The sequence below is a fragment of the Ischnura elegans genome, chromosome 6, assembly GCF_921293095.1.
Source record: "Ischnura elegans chromosome 6, ioIscEleg1.1, whole genome shotgun sequence".
Lineage (NCBI taxonomy): Eukaryota > Metazoa > Arthropoda > Insecta > Odonata > Coenagrionidae > Ischnura > Ischnura elegans.
Genome location: NC_060251.1, coordinates 92,831,794 through 92,853,345, shown reverse-complemented (window position 1 = coordinate 92,853,345; position 21,552 = coordinate 92,831,794). Strand labels below are relative to the sequence as shown.

The window sequence follows — 21,552 nt, the reverse complement described above, 5'->3', positions numbered from 1 at the left end:
GCCGAAAGCCATTGTTAGACAACTTTTGGGCTAATAGATGACTCGTGCAGCAGTTGACCTCCAGAAATGGGGAACTTTGAAGCAGGTAGGCAGAAAAAGGTCAGTGGGGAAGAAAGAAGGAAGGGTGAAACGTGATTCTATTGTTCTCCTGTAACTTGATATTTTATTTTGAAGCTTTTCATTCATGGTCTTCGTAATACAAACCCTGTGCGAGCTGGGGCCTTTTATTTGATTTCGAAGGAGGGTCTGAGGGCTGATGGATGGAGAGGGTAGCGGATTTTGGGAATTGTGCGATGTAGTTACTGTTCCATGGCACTGAGGTTCTCCTGGTGGGGGAAACCTGGGATTTTCGGACTTTTTCACGCGATCATTTTCGGTTCCCCACGTCGAACTCTTTTAACCGCTCTAATCGGCGAATTTGATGTAGTTCGTCAACTTGCCTATAATGCTGCTGCATGCACTAAACGACTAGAGTTCTCTACATTTTTCCGTGTCAACTACCAACGACGTGCGTGCGACAGTGTATGGCGCAAAATTCAAAGTATTTGAGGTATTCGAGAGCATACCTTTAGCTTAATTATTCGAGATCTTGAATATTGAATACTTTCTAGTATTCGAGTATTCAGGGATACTATTCGCACATCTCAAATAGATACAGTAGATCTCTATTTGATAACTATTTATCTATATGCAGATATTTATTAGATATCTCATTGATGGTTATTTTGTGTAGGTCAACGCGTCCCTTCGCAATGACCAACAAACTCTTTAGTCCCTGATCCTTCTCTCTAAAATTCCCCTCTTTTTCAATTTTTGTATGTGAGTAATTTCTTTACAAAAATGTTCCAAATAATGCTAGATCACTAGCGAAACATGTTGCAATAAAAAATCTGTTGAAGTGTACAAGGTTTTCTTTCCATAGCATTCGTAAGCAACAACAACAGCAACGCCTTATTTTTCATTTAACAGCCACAAAATGTTTTCGTCATTGCTAATGTGAAAAAATGCCACTGTTCATTAAGTTCAAACAATGGTGGTCTAATTATAGCAACTGAACAAGGGGAACTTTTATAAACAGTTCCTAGTAATCAGCTCTCAACATTTATTTCTATTCTTAAAGTTTAACATTATCGAATTAACAAAAATAATATAAAACTCATATCCTGGTGAAATGGCTACATAGAAGCCGAAAAATGTGTGTTCCCTTCCTGTTCTTGCGCCGTTGTGCATGGTTGTCATATATTCTTTCTAAAAATCAAGACCCTCTTAAAACCCCAAGTGATGCAAAGTAAATTGTTAAAAATCATGACTGTCCCGCTAAAAGTTGGATGTGGTCACATTACCTACGAGAGAGTTTTAATAAAAAAATAATATCCTTTTAGGTATATCTTTTTATTAAATAAAATTTTTGAGAGATTCCTCATAACATTCTCCCTTATATTTATCACAATTGCAGTGGCATTTTAATATCATTTGGTAAGGCATTAATTCTGCCTTTTCTTCTGCCTTATTTGATAGAGGGTCTGCAAAATAGGGTTCATGACACGATACGCAATACATTAAAAAACAAAAATGCGTCAACTGGAATACTGATGTTCAGCTGCTCGTTAATGCACAGCCTTATAAACCAAGTACAAAACATAGGTATATTACCGAATGATCACAGTGATACTTATATATATGTATATAACAATCACACCCAATACGAGAAAATGTCATTTGAACATCAGGTGCATTGCAATGCTATGACCACGTGAACACACTTCAGGATATGCCAGTATGAAATCACTTAGGAACATATGGACAATTGAGTTTCAGCATACAGCAATAAATAAGAAAGAACACTCTGACAAGTTGCCTGACAAAGTGGCATAAAAAAATCAGCACATGGTTAAAATTAGACAGTGAGTGAAATACGAGATCATATAGAGAGGAATGACAATTTCCTCACAAGGTTTATAAACACAAAGCCTACCAGACATTCTCTACACAACAGGATCAGAAGTATTTAACTGCAAGTCCAACAAGGCAAACATTAACACGACACAACAACTGGTAGATTTCCATGACATGTACGTTTTGGATGGCAGGATATAAAATAAGTGCCATCTCCTCACTAGATCCTGTAACATTAAGATTCACTCACAAAAATTATATTTTTTGACAAGCTAGATTCATCACTATTGGCCCTCAAAGGTAACCATATCATCCACACATTTAATAATATGTACAGCAGAAGCAAAATATTGGCTCTATTAGCTTACCATTATGCATGTGAGTCAAAAGTAGTTTTTTTTTTAGTTTTACTCTTGAGTCAACTTAGTAAAAAAAATATTAATAACACATTACGCTAGCCGAAGACTTTCTAAGGACTACATCACAATTCTTTTTTCTCTGTGGACCCTTTACAAAACAAAAACTATTTTTTTAGTGAAATCCTTTTCCTTTTTTCTCTCTTCACTACATAATCAATAATATTCTTTTGTTTTCAATACATAGGGATTAATTGAAACACTGAAATACATCAAAATGCAACAAAAGTTGCACTATTAACCTTAAAATCTGCTCCTCTAAAGCATGGAGGCACTGGAAGAACAAACTGCCACTGGTTTGAGTGTCAGCTAATTGGTGTGAACATAGGCAAGAGGTTCAACATGGCAAGAGTGATGGAAATTCTCTTGCTTTTGCACCTAAAAACTGAGGCCGTTGCCTTGATTGGGTCAAAAAAATATCAGGCAACACAACTATCAGACGGAGATGTATTATTTATCCTGATATTTTTGCATGATGAGGATGATTATGACAACTTACGATGATCATGACAAGTAGCTCATCTTTTAGTGGAAGAACGACCGGCTCAAGGAATTCCACTTTAGACTCCCTCATCAATCTCAGATGGGAGCCCACTGTTCTCCAGCTGCCCACAGCAAAACGTACGACGAACACCTCTTCGAACCATCTCCACGGTCATCCTGCGCACCGTCATCAGGAGTTGCGGGCAGAGCAAAGTCAGTGTATCGAGCCATTAGGCTCCTGTAGCCCCTACCAACAGTGGCCACCAAAGGACACCGCTCCGGTGTCTGGTTGGATGAGGATGAATTGGAGGAAGCAGGGGATTGGATGGACTGCAACGAAGGCCAAGGGTTCAGCTCCACTATTACCCTCACCTCCTCTTCGTATGGACGGAAGACTGTGATTGGGCGCATGGAGCGTCTCTCGGCAATGACTACACAGCCCCATGTGGTCCCTATGTACAACTCTCCACTGCCGATGACAGCCATACTCGTGACCTGTAAAAATAATCAGCATATACTCACTGTGCCCCACATTAAACATGATGTTCATTTAAGTTTGAAGGGAGAAGATAATAATAATAATAATGTCGCTTATTTTCTTAGGCACTGGGGCCCGTGAGAAAATAAATGTACAGCTTTCTACATTTCCAGCATTGGTAGATAAATATAAATAAATAAGTAAATAATTAGAATTGCAGACAAATGCAGCCAGTGCAGATCACCAAGAGCATGAAAAAAAAATCAGCAAAACAATATTTTCAACAAAAAGTAAATAATCGCACTCAGATATAACAGACTAATTACAAGAATTCAAGGTGATAATTCATTATGACAATTATGCCAAACAATTTTTTTAAGAAACCATAACATAAGATGACTGACAGCATCTAAAATATCCACAGTGCAATTATCAGAGCTTAGCGATCTATTACTTCTCAATATTTTCATTTATAGATAAAAGCAATTTCTTGGAAGAGCATAGAAAAGTTATAAGTTTCATAGATCATATCATCATGAATATAAATGTTGGTTAACAGCCATTATTACAGTTAATTTCCATAATTTCTTCAATAATAGACTTACAACACGAATAGAGTGCCAAAGACTAATGTGTGCCTTTTGTGCATACAACAACAGCCCCACATAGGCCAAATTCTATGGGTTGCAAGCTTTTCAACACCTTAACATATAATATGAAATGCATTGGAAATAGCTATTTTTCTCAATCTTCTACTAGACAAAATGTAGGTATGCCAGTGTCAGTGAATTCATTAATGATTGATTTTATAAATTGCTTATGTTATTTTATATTTTTGTATGTCTTGTCCTACATCATGTTTTTAATGATCGCACCATTATAAAAATTAATTTTTATTCTTAATATTGCAATAAATTCTTTGATAATAATAAATTGGACTTGATTCAAATTTTGAGTTGAGTCCAATAGAAGAAATATGTAACAGGTCCTTTCTCTCAATGATTTCTCCAGCATATCTAACTCCCAATAATCATTGCTGATTCAAAAATTATATTTCTATAAGAACAGAATCACACACTGGGTTCAGTCCTAAATAGAGAACATCTATAGTAGGTACCTGGCATCTTCCAGGACTCAGGTGCTCTTCAATACTGATGGACTTGAGGCTTTCAGAACAAGGAACAAGCTTGGAGCAGTCCAGACGGTTGAGAATAGTTCTTGTCTTTGCTTCCCAGTGGTAAACAACACAACCTGTGGTATCAAACAAAAAATAAAAGTAGGCGTTACATAGAACAAAAAATAAAATGTAGGTGTTACATAGATAAAAAAACACTATTCCAATAAATATCATCAAAATTCCAGATACCCTTCCAGCATAGATGCAGATGATCATTTTCATATGCATTTATTACTATGCACACTACCGCGGAGAATTTTTCTCTCACATACCCTATAGCAGCATTTTCTGGGGTTCATTTTACAAAGCCTTAGCCATTTCCATTGCACCTACCTCTCTTTCCTTCTAAAAACTCATACATTTCCTCACACTGTCTTTCCTACCAAGCCTCCCTCGCCCTCTTCATTTCTTGCCATAATTAATTATTTATTTCCCTATAAATTTTTTGCCCTGCTGTGTCCCCATTCTTCTACTTCCTTCTCTCCTACATTTCTTTTATCATTTCCTCTCTTATACATGGTTTCCTAATCTTTCTATTGTCAATGTAACCAAATTGAATTCTCTACCACTATGACTATTCCCCTTTTAAAATTATCCCACTCATCCTCTGTAGTCTGCCCATCTCCAATCTCCTGGATACTATTTTCCACTAGTTGCTGGTATTCTCTTCCCATAAGTCCCATTCAGAGCTTCTAAGTTCCACTACCTTGCCTTTCTGGTTTTCCTAATTCTTTTGATTCGTAGGCTGCACTTCATAAGAACCAAGCAATTTATAACCAAAAACAGTTATGTATGTCTTGATCTGAATCTGCATCTGCTATAGGGATGGGCAAGTTTTTCACACTATTCCTAAACCTCTGTATTACCATGATGTAGTCTATCTGAAATCTCCTCATATCCCCAGGAATCTTCCAAATGTACCTCTGTCCTTTATGACGGTTGAACACTAAGTTTCTGACGAATATATTTTTTCTCTTCCGAAGTTCTACAACTTTATCTCCCCTGTTCATAATGCTAATTCTCGCATTTTGTTTCCAACCTCCCCTCCCAACTGAGACATTCCAGTCCCCCATAACATTATCATTATTAGCAATAGATATCTTTTAAACGGAAAAAATAATCAACTGAATGTTGTGAACATGAGGTAACATTTCACCAAAAAAATGGACAATACAACAATCAGCACGTGGAAGAGAAAATTCTACACAATGGGGGTGGCACAATTCTGTAGAATATACATATCATCAAAAAAATTTTGGTTGATTCCCAGCAAAAAAGCATCAACCACCTGGGTCTAGACAGAAAGTAACAATCTCGACAAATCAGCTGGCGGCTGAGAAGGAAGGAGATGTAGAGATATCCACTAACCATGAATAAGGACTTGGAGCACTGTCCTTGGATCTAAATCCATATAGGCTATATGATGTTAAACAAATAACTACCTGACATTAAGTATGATATCATCTTTGAATTGGAGACTTGGAGACTACTGCATTTAAAAAAAAACTGTTGGTTTTCCTATGAAATAAGATATCTTATGGAGTCAATGAGTTTCTGTGCCTTTGCTTGTCTTTTTTAAACTTCTGAATTGTTTCAACAATCATTAAAAATGCCCTGTTGACATGGCATCATATATATGTTTACATTTGAAAAAGTGGCATAAATCTCTGTACTATTTGTATTTAATATGTAACTATATAATTTTTATTAGTATTAACATCATACTTCGTGTCCAAGTAAAAAGATCAACTCACCAGGATACACATACGACCAGACAGAAGATTCTTCACCACTCTCTGAGTCAGTGGCAGGAGATGAGGCAGACACCAAATGCAAAACTTCTAAGCGTTCGATAATAGGTTCACAGTGGTTGACGGTCTCCTGTGAAGTCACCATTCCATCTCGGATAGTGTATATCGATATGTTTCCCTTGGATTCACCACACCACAACTCACATTCCCTGAAGAAGGAGAGAAATTTACCACATATAAACATATTAAAAAATAAATTCACAGCAAATACAATGACTATAAATTCTAAAAATATTAATGAAACCAAATCTGGCTATATTAATGTCATCCAAAGTTACAACAAAATTACCAATAAAATTTTAAAAAATTAAAAAACAATTGGAGTTAGAATGCACCTGACATATTCAAAGTTTAAATTTATTACTTCATCTTAATGTCTCATCTGATCTCATGATGATTTATATGTATTGCTAAAATATCTCCAAAACATCAATATAAATTCATTCATGAAGTTGATATATTTCACATCTAGATGCCATGCTCAACTAATATGTATTGCATCAGTAAATAAAAATATCAACAACACAGAGGCGCAGCTAGGAATTAAGGCTAGGAGGGGTTTTAAACGCAACTAACACTGGGTTATAGAGTCTGGGGGTTATAGAATACCCACCAAGGTAAGTAAGAGGTGCGGGGGCCCTCCCCCAGAAAATTTTTAAGATAAATAGCTCAAAATAGTGATTTTTAAGGCTTTATGAGGGGTATTTTATTAATCCTTGCACACTTCTAAAAGTAATATAAATCCAATTAAGTAAAACGGATTAAATTTCAAAATTTCTCTGAGCTCTGGGGAGGGTAGGGTTTATCCCCCAAAATCCCCCCCATCGCTGAGCCACAGCAACAACATATCTAGCATAAGTTAAATAAGAAAATCTAGTAACAGGCTGATGACAGAGCTGTTTGATAATACTGCTATTAATATCTATTTAGCAAATACAAAAACTAAACATCAGTACACAAAATTTTAAATTCAAAATATTATCAACGATAAATGCTTTTGAATATGCTGAAATATAAACCTGGTTTCTCATGACCCAAAAGACTATTGGAAAGAAGTACAGGAAATGAAAAGTGTTTAAATTTATTAAACAGAAACAAGAGGTATTGGTCATCAAAATAAAACGTACTTGGTATGGTCGGAGCCCACGGCAACGAGGGTGTGGAGTGCAGAGGCCCCAGAGTGGAGACGGGCAATGACAAACGAGCCTTCTCCTCGTGTCGGAGAAGAAGGCAAGGAGTCGCTACGGACCAGGAACACACTGCCATCAGACATTCCCACCACCACACGACCAAGACCTTGGAGTTCCACAATGGACCTCACGCAACCACTTCCAAGGGTGTATGAGAACACCGTGCTGCAGTCAGAAGCCCTGAAAAATCAACAGTATTCATAAAATTGCATGCTGCAATCAAACTGTAGCTCTTGATGTACATAAAATCAGCTCATGACTATCCATGCTAATGGATGTAAGGGCTGGTCCACAATCAGACATAAGCTATTAGATGTAAGGGAGCTAAATTGCTATGGACATAGGCAATAATAAAGATGGCAGATGTTCGTCCTAATGGCTTGCCAATTGGTGCACATCTTGAGCAAAACTGCTGCCAAAGTAGTGTCTTGCCAAACTGGAAGTGGGCAGTAATAATTCAGTTGACCACAGCCGAGAAATCGAAACTATGGGAGAGGCATGGCGTGTATAATGTAAACAAAGAAATATCCACATGAATATTATGTTTATGCTTCATTGAGAAAAATTTTGCTTATTATATTGATGAATTTAGCATTTGAATATTAACTACCATAGGAGAACAAAGAAAAAAATATCAACATTCTGAGTGCGTAACACCAACAACAATTGTATTGTATCACTCGATGTGCTAAATAAGATTGAAAAATTAGGAACAAAGTTTCACATAGCATTCAATAAGTGCACTGAGGGATTAGAGGAATACATTTAGAAATAGTAGCTCCACAAAATTCAGTGATATGTGAAAAAACAATGCAAACAAAAGTTTCAACTGCCAGACTTGATATCGGAACAAAATAGTTTCTAACGCCAGAGGATGAAGAAGGATTTGGTACTTTCCCGGCAAGTCTTGCTGATGAACTCTTCTCGGGATTCAGCCAGGTCATGATGGAGATTGCTGCCAATGTTTCGAAAGCCTTCTCTACCGTCGTCATCAGGGCCAATGATAGACCTGGTTGGTGCCGGGTATATATTTACATATACATATATAAACCCGGCAGAGAAGGCAATCGAAATATTGGCAGCACCCGACTGATTTCCCGAAAAGAGTTAATCAGCACATGGGCGTACCCAGTAGGGGGCAGCTGCCCCCCCCTCCAGAAGCAAAAGTAAATTTAGTTCAAAGCAAAATTTTTGAACAAATTTTTCTTTAAATCCAAGAACAACAATATTGGTATAAAACATATAATTAAAATAAAATATTTTTTGAGCAAATCATTTTAAAAGCACCTAAAGCGCTGTTATAATTTTCTTGAAATTTTGGTTTCATAACCATTTCTGCGTTACAACTTGATCGAGCCTCCTTCTAGTTTTGATCCTGGGTATGATCCTTTCATCAGCACCAAAGGATGAAGTTTGCTATGAAAAAATATTTGACTTAGCTGGGATTCGAACCCAGATCTCTCAATTACCAGTCAGGTGTGTTAGCCAGTTGCACCACCAAGCCAGTTTCCCAGAGCAAACTTTTGGATGGGCTTCACCGGACAAGGTGTTGACGTTCACACCAAAAGTGACTTAGTAAACACGGCCTCTGCCACAATTGTCACAGTGTGGACTTGTGACGTCAAACCTTTTTCAGTAAAACTGCGTAAAATGTCACTTGTTTCTTGCTGTGTTTTTAACAGTTTCTGTCTGCACCTTGATTTTGAAATTTTTTTCTCACAGCTTACATCTCCCACAAGAGACAAGCAATTTCTTAAGGTATACATCTCATGGATTACAGCTTATATCTGCTTACACTGTTGACCAGCCCTAAGGCTGGGTCAAGATAATAAAAACCATGGATAACTGAGTATTTGATGAATGTGGCAAGTTAGTTACCAAATTAATTGACAAAAAAACTAATATGTATAAGGAATCGTAATATAATGAACCTACACCATACTAAGTTTTCAGAAAATAGCAAATGAATGCTGTACATTATTGATGATGAATCACAATAGTTACCCATAGAAGGTGCTGTGGTCGGCTCAAAACTTAAAAATATGCACATATTGATTTATCCACATTGATTTATCCACACAGTAAGTACGATTGTTTTGCTTTTTCACCTCAATACATGCTGTCTATGATGGAAAACTATTACAAAACAAATTTTTTAAAAGTAAGATGTCCCTGGCTTCAAAATTGGAAAATTCCAAGAGAGTTCCAGGTTTTCTAGGGGAATTGATGTGTTCTACAGAGCTATCCAGTCCTAAACATGAGAATTTTTGACTAAATATAGCTCATTGGGAAGAAATTTAAGGCGACAGGAACAGTTGTTAAGTTATTTCAATTCTGTATCTAACTAACACTTTGAGATGATAGAAACTTATCTATACATAAAAGTTACCCTGTTAGATGAAGTTCAATGAACCATCAACATATTCCAGAAAATTTCAGCTCAATTCTACATTAGGAAAAAATCAGTGCAGATATTATCAGGTTATGTGAACAAACATTTATGTTAAATGTGTATTTTCCAAGTATGAGCTGCGAGTACAAGGGTAAGTGAAAAAATATTAAATGATCCCATAATGAGGTGGCTATCACAGGATAGTATCCTAAGTTTATTGGATACCTGACTGGATATGTATTTATTTATTACTGGAAATGTATGCTGAAAATATACTTACAGGACACCATGTACATGTCCATTGGCATCGCCAAGCCAAATGCATGGCCCAATGGGACAGGCAGCCGTGGGCACTGAACAGGGGGGGGACGGGAGGGTGCAATACTGCACCAATCCACGGCCCTCTCCACTCGCGACGAGAAGGTCCACTCGACCAGCTCCACGACCTAGCCAGAGCTCAGCGTAAGATACCCCTTCATCGCCAGTTATTGGAATGCCTAGAGGGATAAGAACAAGAAAATATTAACAATTAAGTTTTGTTTATCAAATTTGAACTACCCCAGCCAGTCTCCCCAAGTAAAGAGCACCAGGAACCATGATGACCTACATCACCATTATACCCACATTAAACCAGCCTCCCAAGAACCAAAAACTGTGGCTCCATATTTGTATAACAAATTACCAATGGAGAGAAGAGGAATTAATGACACCTTGAGTGCGGCATGACGTGATATCACGTCATGCGTACCCGAGGGTTCCAGCCCTCTGTAAGAGCTCGGTTAATTTCTATTATTACTATTTGCACCCCTAAGTTGCTCAGCAGGGATCTAGCAGTGCATTTGTGAAGACTGTTTCAAGCAATCTTTCCTGGGAGGATCGGGAAATTTTTTTTTCTTTTATCTTAAGGTAAGCCAATTTCCATTCATTTCCCCCTGTATTGTATACTATTATTTTTATTTCTCTCAATGTATGAGTGAGAATGTCAAATTTTATTTGAGTTTTATTTTAAAAATCATATGTATTTACTATCTGGAACTTAACTAGGTGTGTTTATTAATTTTATATTCTGTTTTTATACTGTTTAGCAAGAATATAAATACATATTTTTTCCTTCCTTCCTTTTTTTCTTCATGCGAGCCTAGTATTTTTCGGACATTTATTGTCTGATGTTAATAAGTTTTATTCAATTAATACATGGAGTACTGTGATTAGTTAAGCTTTAATGTAAATTTGAAACTGCCATTACAAATTATTTTTGCAATGTAACATATCTCTAACTTTTTCACTCTTCCTTTGTTTGTCAGTGCAACTCCTTAGCAGTGCGGGGATTTACAAGTGGCAATATTTTTCTCCCCTCGTTTTGGACCCCCTCCATCCCCCAAACAAAATTCTGGCTATACCACTGATAGAAGTGCCTGGAGATTTCCCTTAAAAGTAATTAGTGATAATTTATTGATTATTTTTACTCATAACACTTACAATATTATATTCTAATACATATTCAGCTTTAATGCTGCGATTGTTTTTTTTACCTTTTCTTGTATATTTATGTAAGGGCGTACCCAGTATCATAACTAGGGGGGGCAAACCAAGTTGTGACATTAGTTTATGAGATTATTTCCTTGAAAAAATAGTTTTATTTTAGTTACTTATCTTATACTAAAACATATCATTTTTCGTGGGTTCAAAGAAAATTTGTTGAATGCTTTCATTTCAATTCAGTACTGATTTTGCTTGAAGACTTGCAATTTTTGCTTCAAGGGGGGGGGGGCACCTGCCCCCCCTTGCCCCTCACTGGGTACACCCACGTATTTATGTACAACTGATTTTCTTCTGATGAGGCCTGTGTATTTACTGAATACTTTTGACCAATGAAACGTTATTATTATTATGCACCAACCAGTTTGGGACTGCGTGATGTGCGGGGATGGTATGGCATGGAGCATGGGAAGGGCTGAAGGTGGTGCAGGACATGCACACAGAACAGGGCCACCAGCAGATTCCAGGGGGAGAACATCGTAGAGGTGAGTGAATTCAGGAGCTGAGGCTATTGACACAAGCTGACTAGCGGATGGCCGATCACGAGGCTGCTGTGCCCAGCAGAGAGCCATCAGATCCATTATGTAGCTGGGCTGCTGAGTTTCCTGTCAAACATAAAGATAATTATAATGATTAATCCCTTAAGGCATAATTACTACCATATTTATCTGAATATTGTCTCCCCTTTTTTTCCAAAAATGTCATCAAAAACTTTCCCAACCCACGAGTTAATTAAAAATTGACTTACTCTATGAGTTAGAGGGGGACGTCCACCTTCCAAAATGCATTCTTTGACTGATTCATGACCTTCAAATGGCTGGTGCAGGGTGAGCAGCTCATAGATGAACATTCCAAATGAAAAGCAATCCACCTGTAAAACAAAAAAAAATATATATATCAACTGAACACTGATACATGATGGAAACTAGTAAGAGATACAATCCCAAAGCAAGCACAGCGGAACCTCAGTTGAAAAACCTTCAGTTTTACGTCTCTCTCAGTTGTACAATGACAGTGGCTTTACCCAGCATGGCGAGTCACTCTCAATTATGAGAACTTTGGCAGTACAACTTTCCCAGGTGTACTATAATGCAAAAACCCTAATAATGCTAATCTCATAACACATAAATCGATCTTAGTTGCATGGTGCTGCTAACCTACTGACAGAGATGATGTGTGCCCGATGGAGTAGGTCTACACTGAACTGTCTCAAGTCTCGTTTCGAGCCAATGGTCTTCAAACAAGGCTAATTAAAGCAGCCTACCCCAGCCTTTGTTTTAATGTAATCCAGTGTTTTCTATTTTTTAAGTGAACCTCCCCAAAATGACTCCTCCCGAAAAGAGAATCCAAAACTGACAACCCCAAATTGACCCCAATAATCACTCACTCAGTGATTCAACCTGCAGGTTTATTGGGATAGGTAATAGTAGAAACCATCCTAGAATATACCACAGGCATATTTAAGGAGTTCACTCATTATAGATTTACTAATTAAGGATAGAACACATTTGTTTTACCAATAAGCATAAGATAAGGTTTATTCCCCACATTTATGCCTAAGAAGCCTTGAAACTATACTTATTTTGTTTAATTTGCTTTTTTAAATAAATAATATTTATCAGTTAGTACTGTACAAGACAGCAAAATAGGAAGTATTGTAGGGAACAGTGAATGTTTTTATATAATTATTTTTTGTTTTTACAACACTTATTTCTAAATCCCTATTACCTAAATCGTTTGTCATTTGAGCTTATCTTGGTAAATTATGGTGGCTGCACCAAGCAAAAGGGGGCACCCAAGCACTCTATCCAATGTTCAGAACTAATCCTAATACCTCTCAGGTTATTTTTGAGGGGGATGGCCGGAATGTTGTATGCTTACACTAGAAAAATGTCTAGAACTTGTTCAGCTTCTCACTAGTAAGACGCTCTCAATTGCACAGCATTTTTTCTTTGGATCCAGAGTGTGTATAACTGAGGTTCCACCAAACATTGAAACCAATTGGAGTATAACTTATATAAATCGTGCATGATGTTTTACTTTCCGACTAACAACACAGAATCCACAACATCATCTTTCACAAAAAGCTGTAAATTTCAAATTTTATTCCAACGATATAAGCAATAAATCTAAAATATGTACCAAACTAACACCACCGATTTCTAAAATATTTATCATACTTTTAACACAGAAACAAGGGTGGGAAAGCTGAAACTCACTTTCTCAGTGTATTCTTCTTCTCCATTGTACCGCATGATTTCCGGTGCCATGAAACCTTCAGTGCCCCCAAATCCTTTTGTCCCAGAGGGTAATGTTAACCTACTGATACCTGCAAATGGAAGCCATCAATGATTTTAGTGATAACTTTGATCATGAAAGCCTTGAGAAAGTCAATGTAGCATGTATATATATTAAATTGGGAAGCAAGCCTTCAAGTGCAAAAGTGGTATGATGGCGAACAAGGATAATTTTGTTGGACAGTACTCCAAAGTTATAAATTCTATTGATCGATTCACTGGTATGAGATTCACAAATAGCATACTTACCATAATCAGCAAGTTTAACATGTACCCGATCAGTCGCTGGATCACATTGGAATGGTGATGGTAAGTGCCAAACCAGAACATTTTCAGATTTCAGATCTCGATAGATTATGTGCTGCTGGTGCAAATATTCTATGGCCTTAGCCACCTACAAGAAAAGAGGATAGTAATGTATCTTATAATTACTGTATTTACAAGAGATATATTATATATTTACACTTGGTACTGTATACAGTCAGTCCCTTATTTACAAATATGTATACAACTTTCAGAGATAAAAGCATTTATTCCCAATCAAAAAATTAAAACATAACCAAAATTTCAAATTCGAAGCCTTGAGTAGGCCGATGCAACTGGGAGTGCAGCATTAAGATCACAATTTGGGCCTTCAGCCCATGATAATTGCTTAATATGATGAATATTAGCCACATTACTGTATTACATGGGTACATATTTTCCTTCGGAGGCACGCGTTTGAAAATGTTACTTGATGGAAAGTGTAACGAATTATGACTAGGGACATGCAAAAGGTGGGGTTATTTTATAGCCAAAAGTGGTGTTATTTTTCTACAAAAGCGATGTTATTTTGCCCTGAAATCAGTGTTATTTTAACGGCAAAGTAATTTATGTTGATTGAGGGCAGTGGCCCACCCATTGCCTTAAATTTAGGATATTATTGATCGGGAATAATTAAAGCAATAATGTACATGGAGTATTGACTGAATTAACCTATTTTACATATTTATCCTTCGCGTATACATATATCTAGCTTACATAGAGAGAAATTACTTTTAAATGTCTGTAATTTCAAATGAAATATTCCTATTGTGATCAAGTTGTCATCTTTTACATTTGTTCTCTTATCTGTTAACACAGTGCTATAGCAGGAAAGAAATCTTTCTCAGTCCATGTTTGCAGAAGGGATCCAAATTGCTTAAAGGCACTTAGATGCAAACGATGTCTCAGACATTTGAGCTCCTGGATTGCTTTAATTACATCCACTGAACCGCGGGAATTTTGCTTTTGTAGTAGTTTCTGTAATTCTCCCAACCCCAACATCAACTTCTCTGTCTCCATTGATTCCAGGCCATGATTTTTTTGTTTTTTAAGTCAGGGTTCATGTCTGTAGACAGAACTTCTTGGGGATCAAAAACTGAGATCTTTTCAAATACCTATTTTTCTGCTTAGGTCTTCTACCATAAGAGAACTAAGTTTGGTTGACGCTTTTTCAGCCATCTGCATAGGTATTGACTTTACAGCAGCTGCTTTAGGGGTTTTCATGTTTTGCAGGTGTAATAAGTGGTTTTATCTAAAAAAAAGTACTCTTTATGAATTTTCTCGAGGCTCATTTTTAACTTCCTTAACTCTTTCTAAATGGTGGAGTACTCTCCTTAACATGAATGCGGGACTGCGCTCCATGAGACTCTTCGGTCCCCTCTGTATGGAGCATTTATGTTGGACATCTGTTAAGAAAGGTCTTGCAGATAATCAAACACTCTCAACACCAGCCTTTTCTGATCCTTCCTAGTGGGCATTTTGCATTACCTTGGACTCTGAGGGTAGTTGGTCTCCCTCCTTTCGTGGTTTACAACCCTACCAGCAGCATTGGTTTGCTGCCAACTCATGCTTTGTTTATGTGGATAGCTATATGGATGATTGTTGCTTGCACGTAAATTGCAGACTTTCAATTGAATTCCTCGATTTATTCTGAGAATTTTAAAATTTTGAATGAAGCTCTACCGTCAGCATTAACGAATTTAATGCCTTAACAATTTCCATGTTGATTTTATACTGAAATCGAGATATAAGTTAATATTTATGGTAGAATTTCATTTAAAAATTTGTAAACGCTGCCAAAAGACAAAGAATTCAATTCTTCGTTTATATTTTTTGAGAAAGAACCATATATTTATTTCGCAAACTAACTGAATGAACAATTGTATGACTGTGGTCCCTTGCCACAAAGAGGGGTAATAAGAGACGAGGGTCTAGGTTCATGCTTCCGGATTTTGGAAGTTACAGATTTTGCCAGTCCATGGTGTTGGCCTGTGTTGGGTCCCGAAACTAAGACTTTGCGAACCCACGAATGTCATAAAAGTAGGAGAGCAAGGAAACGTATTTTCGGCATTAGGCCTGCGTAGGAATATCTCGGACGAAAATTTTCGCCTTTCGTCTCCCGGGGCAAGAAACGTCCTGCCGCATATTTTCGTCATTAGTAGCGAAAGGGTTAACTCTTTATAGAATGTGAGCATTTGGATAGTTTGAACCCTCCAGTAATTTTATTAATCAACCATCAGATTCCCATGGCATTTTTGCTACTTTGTAGACATCGTGAATTCTGTTTAGACATCCTCCGGACAAACAAGTCGCCTTATTTCCTCGAGGGTGTTTCTTTGTGGAAACCATGAATTTTCTCCAATTCATGGGCGAATTTCATCGTTTTTTCCTTCTGCTCTGCATGAAATTGTTTTTCGATGCGTAAATTTAAGCCGTAATTTTTTCACGGCATTGGCCGCTCACAGACGCGACTAATTTCCGCGGGCCGCCGTTCCCGCCACAGCGCCGTAAAATCCAGAGTCGTCTTGTCGGAAAGTGGCCTGAATTTTACGGCGCTGTGCAGGGAACGGCGGCCGGCGATAAGTCGTTTTGGCACAAAGCTGCCACAATGTAGCTCCGTGTGTATTTCACGGAATAGACGGCGCACAGCCACTTTTTGCCGCTTTCAGACTTTTGCTTTGCTCCGGCCGTCGTCAACGGCACGGAACTGTGCATTCAAATAACCATTGGTCTCAATGCATGTCTTCAAGCGAGTCGAATCGCGCAGTTGACGGCACGGCGTTGTTGACGGTCAGCAAGGCAAGGCTCCATCCGGCCCGGCGGTGCGCCGTTTATGCCGTGAAATACACATCGTGCTACCTTGAGGCTACTTTCAAACGCGACGACTTTTCGCCGGCCGCCGTTCACGGCACGGTTCCGTGAAATTCAGGCCACTTTCAAACGAGACATCTCACGGCGCTGTGCCGTGAACGGCGGCCCCTGAAAATTCGTCGCGTCGGAAAGCGGCCAATGCAGTGAAAAAATTACGGCTTAAATGTACGTCTCGAAAAATAATTTCGTGGGAGGAGCATGAGCAGAAGAAAAAAATGGTGAAAATCGCGTCTGAGTTAGTGAAAATCGCCCATGAATTGGAGAAAATCGCAATTAACACGAAATTCGCGTATTCGCGGGAAAACCCCGGAAATCGCGTATTTCGCAAGAAAATCCCGGAATTCGCGTTAAAATTCGCGTTATCGCATTTGCGACTTTTGCATGTCCCTAATTATGACTACAGGCGGTCCCCGACTTTCGTACACAATGCGTTCCCGAAAACTTGTACGAAAGTCGAATGTACGAAAGTCGAACCATTGACTTCCATACTAATTAGGGGTTACGTTCCAAAAGAGCGGAATATACGTACTGAAACCTTTTTTTTCACGGAATTCATTTCAATTGACTTAATTTTAATATTATGTTAATAAAACTCCTCAAATCATCTAATTTCTTTCGAAAATACGCAGAAAATGCAAATAAAAGTTTAAAAAACAAGAACTCCGTTGGCTATCGAGTGAAACTTCCTCTTGGCGTTTAAGTTGACATTCCACTTATTACATCCACTATAAATAAAAGGACATATCAAGAAGCATAACAAAATGTATTTGTTGAACCCGCACTCTGAATACCTTTTAATTTTTACACCAAAATTCGATATTTGGCAGGTGACGTTCGTGATCGCGTATATTCCGCATGTTATTCAAAAAAGACAAACGGACTTCGGGTGATATTTCGTGCAATATCGTTGCTGAAGGTTTATATGAATTAAACAGCACTCAAAAGAAAAAACACAATTAGAAAGAAGGTCTTACTAGTTTTATTGAAAGCTATTCGATGATGTCTCGTCAACTTCTTTTGAAAAATATCTTCAATGAAGGCTTTCTTCTTCTCTTGATAAAGGATCCTATAGCAGGCAGTCTCTCTCCCAAATAAATCACCTAGATTAGAGTCAATTACCAACAATTCCCTTCATTATATATGTTCGTATTGTTCACATATACTGCCGAAACTGCCATTTGAAACAATTGAATGTTGGGATGCGCAATAAACATCGCGGGAATTTTTAAAAAATTACAGACCAACGTCCGAAAGTCCGAATTTAGCGTACGAAAGTCGAGTAAAATGTGTCAATTTTGAGCGTACGAAAGTGCGAATTGTACGAAAGTCGAGTGTACGAAAGTCGAGGACCGCCTGTACTAGCATATCGCCAAACTGATGACCGATAGTGAATCGTGCATTAGGTACGTCAGCTTATAAGGCCATCTGTAATGTTGCAATTCATTTTGAAAACATTCAGAAAAATATTATATCTCCAAAGTGCACTCCTTGTAAAAGATGATATATGTATTCATCAATACTATACAATACGTAACTCAATAGGCACCTACTAGCTGAGTTTCATTTTATATTTCACTATCAAGCAAATGTTTATCAAGTTATCTGATAGACAATTATACAGTTTGATGCACCTTCACCACTCTATGTGTTTCAGAAAGATCATGCAACTTGCCCTTAGTTCTTGTCAATAACAAGTGATAGTCTCAATTTTTCGTACAGGAATTAAAATTTTTCTTCAGCATGAAATTCAAAATGAGCAAGTTACAAGGTGAAAATGTAATGTCTACTACCTGAAGGATGATGGCTTGAAGAACATGTGGTGTCAGTCGAGCACCAGATCTCCTGTAGTGCCGCAGGGTGGTGTCGAGGGCCCCTTGGGGAGCGAGGTCAAGCACCAGTGCCAGGGGTCTAGTGCAAACTCCGACAAGAGGAACTATGTTTGCGTGGTGGAGGGACAGCAGGATATTCAGCTCCTGCCGTGCTGTGCAATAAGCCTTGCATGCATACTGTAGTGGGTCCCTCTCCCACTTCCCTTGCGCAGCCTGCGGGAACAAAGTGAACAACATGAAATAGACCTTTCGCCATCACTGAATCAAATCAATCCATCAATGTCTATCAATATAATTAATTTGCATAGTCAAAGGTTTAATTTAAAAAGGCAGTTATCTTATCAGGACCACTTTACAGTGATCAACACACTGTCTTGATTTTTGAATTAGGTTAGCCAACTTTTTCGGGAATCAAAATGACACCAGGGATTCAAAATATTCCACAGGTAAAAACCACATTTTTAGAGTTCTGAATGAAATGTAAATCATTCAGCATGTCCTTAGAGAAAGCATTGCACTTAAATACATTCCACAGTTTTAATTCATGGAATGAAAAGTGCTTATGCCATTGATACTACTAAGTAAATGATTTTACCAATATCTGAGCTTTCCTGAAAATAATATTGGCAACGATACATGGGATAGCAGGCAAAAAAAAGCTTTAAATACATAAGTTGAAAACAATTTTTGGAGCAAGGCCACACAAAACAGATACTTTATTTGAAAAATTAATAGCAGACAGAATAAGGAAGGAAAACTTATCCATAGATAGCAAAATGTTTCCAGAGAAATGCTGGGTTCCAAAATTACCCATCTCCATTGGAAGTAACCAGTAGACGATAAGAGTAACTTTTAACCATTTTTAGTTAGCTTATAAAACATAAAACACTCCCTAAGAATTAAAACCCCTCAAAGAAGACTTTGCAGTGCCAAGAGACAGGAGCTTGCTTTCAACTATAAATGCATTTTTTTTAGAATACAAACTAAAATCAATAGCTCAAGGAAATCAGCTTGCCCCTCACCTTGTAAGCGATGAGTGCAGATGGCCGAGCAGTGACACCAGGTTGCACGGGCTGCAGCATCTTCATTGCGACATCACCCCATGTGTTGGGACCTCGGAGACGGCAGGTGCCACGGAAAACGAAGCCAAAGGCACCGCGTCCAAGCAAAGCTCCCCTCCGAATGTTCTCAGGACGGATGAGGTAACGATCACCCAGGTCCAAGAACACCTTAGAAAAAGAGCAAATGTCTTTTAACCCTTGAGCGGCAGGAGTTCACGACTTTAGCTGCCAGCCAGTGCAGAATAGACCCCCTGTGTAGGAGGCACCCCCTGCCACGAGGGCTGGTCTGGTAGAATTAAAACCCTAAGCGATCCTTATGGTAAGGGAAAGTGCCCAAGTGCAAGATATCCCGGTAGAAATAATAATTTTTGGTAAATGCTGCAGTCCAGGCGCACAGCTATGAATTATGGCTGGGGGGGAGGGGGGGTTTTAGGAGCAACTAATACTGGGGGGTATGGAATATGGAAAGTAGGGGTTCCCTCCCCCAAAAAAATTTTTGAGATAAATGGTTCAAAATGGTGAGTTTTATGGCTTTCTGAGGGCTATTTTATTAATCCTTACACTATTCTATAAGTAATATTTATCCAATTATGTAAAAGTGATTAAATTTTAAAAACTTTCTGAGTTCTGGGAGGGGTTTTGTCCCCTAAAATCCCCCCTTCGCTGCGCCACTGCTGCAGTCAGCATGTAAAGCATATAAAAACATTCCCGCATTCTAAGGGTTAAAATTGGATACTATGATACACCAACCACATTTTTAAAAACTACAATTACTCCAAAGTCATGTCAAATGTAACACCTATAATAAGACATACATATGATAAGAAAATTATATATCCCATCATAGACATTAAAGAAAGAAAATAATTTTGACAAAAAGCCAAATTATGGAATAAATAATCCAGGCTTTTTTTCTGGAGGAAAGCAATGTAACTGTGATCCAGCAACTTCTTTTTAATTGAAATATGTCCGTGGAGTATGGATTTTCTGAGTTCCTATTTAGTTCTCCCTAATAAATTTTTTAAATGTACCCATTGTTTTCAGGTATTTTGAAGCCTAAAATTTCATTTTTATTCTTAAAAAAAGATGAAATTGAACAATTCTAGACCTCATAGGATATTAAAAAAATATTAAACAAATAAATTTTTTAAATTTTTGATAAAATTTGGGGGGAAGGGTCAAGACTCCTGTTTCCACCTTAAATCTGCCTCTGGGTGAGCTCTACCCTCAACTATCCAAACGAACTTTCAGGTTGGATCACTGAGTGAGTGAGTCATCCACGATAACAGACATAAGTGAGCCACGGCCAATGCTTACAGTGTCTGGTGCTATTTGAGCCAATTGAAGGTCCCCATGCGTTGGGCAGTTCAGTGCCTGAGGTCTATCATACGCCGCGAGGATGCACTCTTCCACCATCCAGCCAAAACGAGGCTCTGGTTCGGCCTCCTCCGCCACCACTGGACCCTGCTCATCCACGTCTTCCTCCTCTCCCTCTCTGCCGAGACCAGGGTGACCCTCAACAGATGGGTTTCGACTAGAGCAGAGGAAATGATAAATACAAAATTAAAAGCCAGAATACAAGTACTCACCAACTTAAGACAAGGATCATTTTTGAAAAATTGGTTGTCAGTGAAGTCCACTATACACGGTGAATGATCATGTGAATGATCATGCGAATGATCATGCAAATGATCATGCTGAATGATCACATGACCATTCACAGGATCATGCGAGCAAAATAGAACATGTTCAAATTTTCACTGAATGATCATGCGCATGACAGTTCATTCGCAAATTTTTCTGTTATAC

General features: G+C 38.0%; 1 protein-coding gene across 1 annotated transcript in view; it reads right to left on the bottom strand.

The window, feature by feature from the left end:
* Positions 1-1,373: 1,373 nt before the first annotated feature.
* LOC124161188 (leucine-rich repeat serine/threonine-protein kinase 1) overlaps positions 1,374-21,552 on the bottom strand; it is a 348,442-nt gene continuing 328,263 nt past the window's right edge. The window contains exons 31-42 of the mRNA XM_046537425.1: positions 21,061-21,277; positions 19,705-19,911; positions 18,644-18,895; positions 13,929-14,073; positions 13,602-13,711; positions 12,131-12,253; positions 11,744-11,987; positions 10,124-10,340; positions 7,389-7,631; positions 6,205-6,410; positions 4,391-4,524; positions 1,374-3,290 (exon numbers count right to left, since the gene is read on the bottom strand). Of these exons, the coding sequence (XP_046393381.1) occupies positions 2,892-3,290; positions 4,391-4,524; positions 6,205-6,410; positions 7,389-7,631; positions 10,124-10,340; positions 11,744-11,987; positions 12,131-12,253; positions 13,602-13,711; positions 13,929-14,073; positions 18,644-18,895; positions 19,705-19,911; positions 21,061-21,277 (2,497 nt within the window). The 3' untranslated portion in view covers positions 1,374-2,891. The remainder of the gene's footprint in view (positions 3,291-4,390; positions 4,525-6,204; positions 6,411-7,388; positions 7,632-10,123; positions 10,341-11,743; positions 11,988-12,130; positions 12,254-13,601; positions 13,712-13,928; positions 14,074-18,643; positions 18,896-19,704; positions 19,912-21,060; positions 21,278-21,552) is intronic.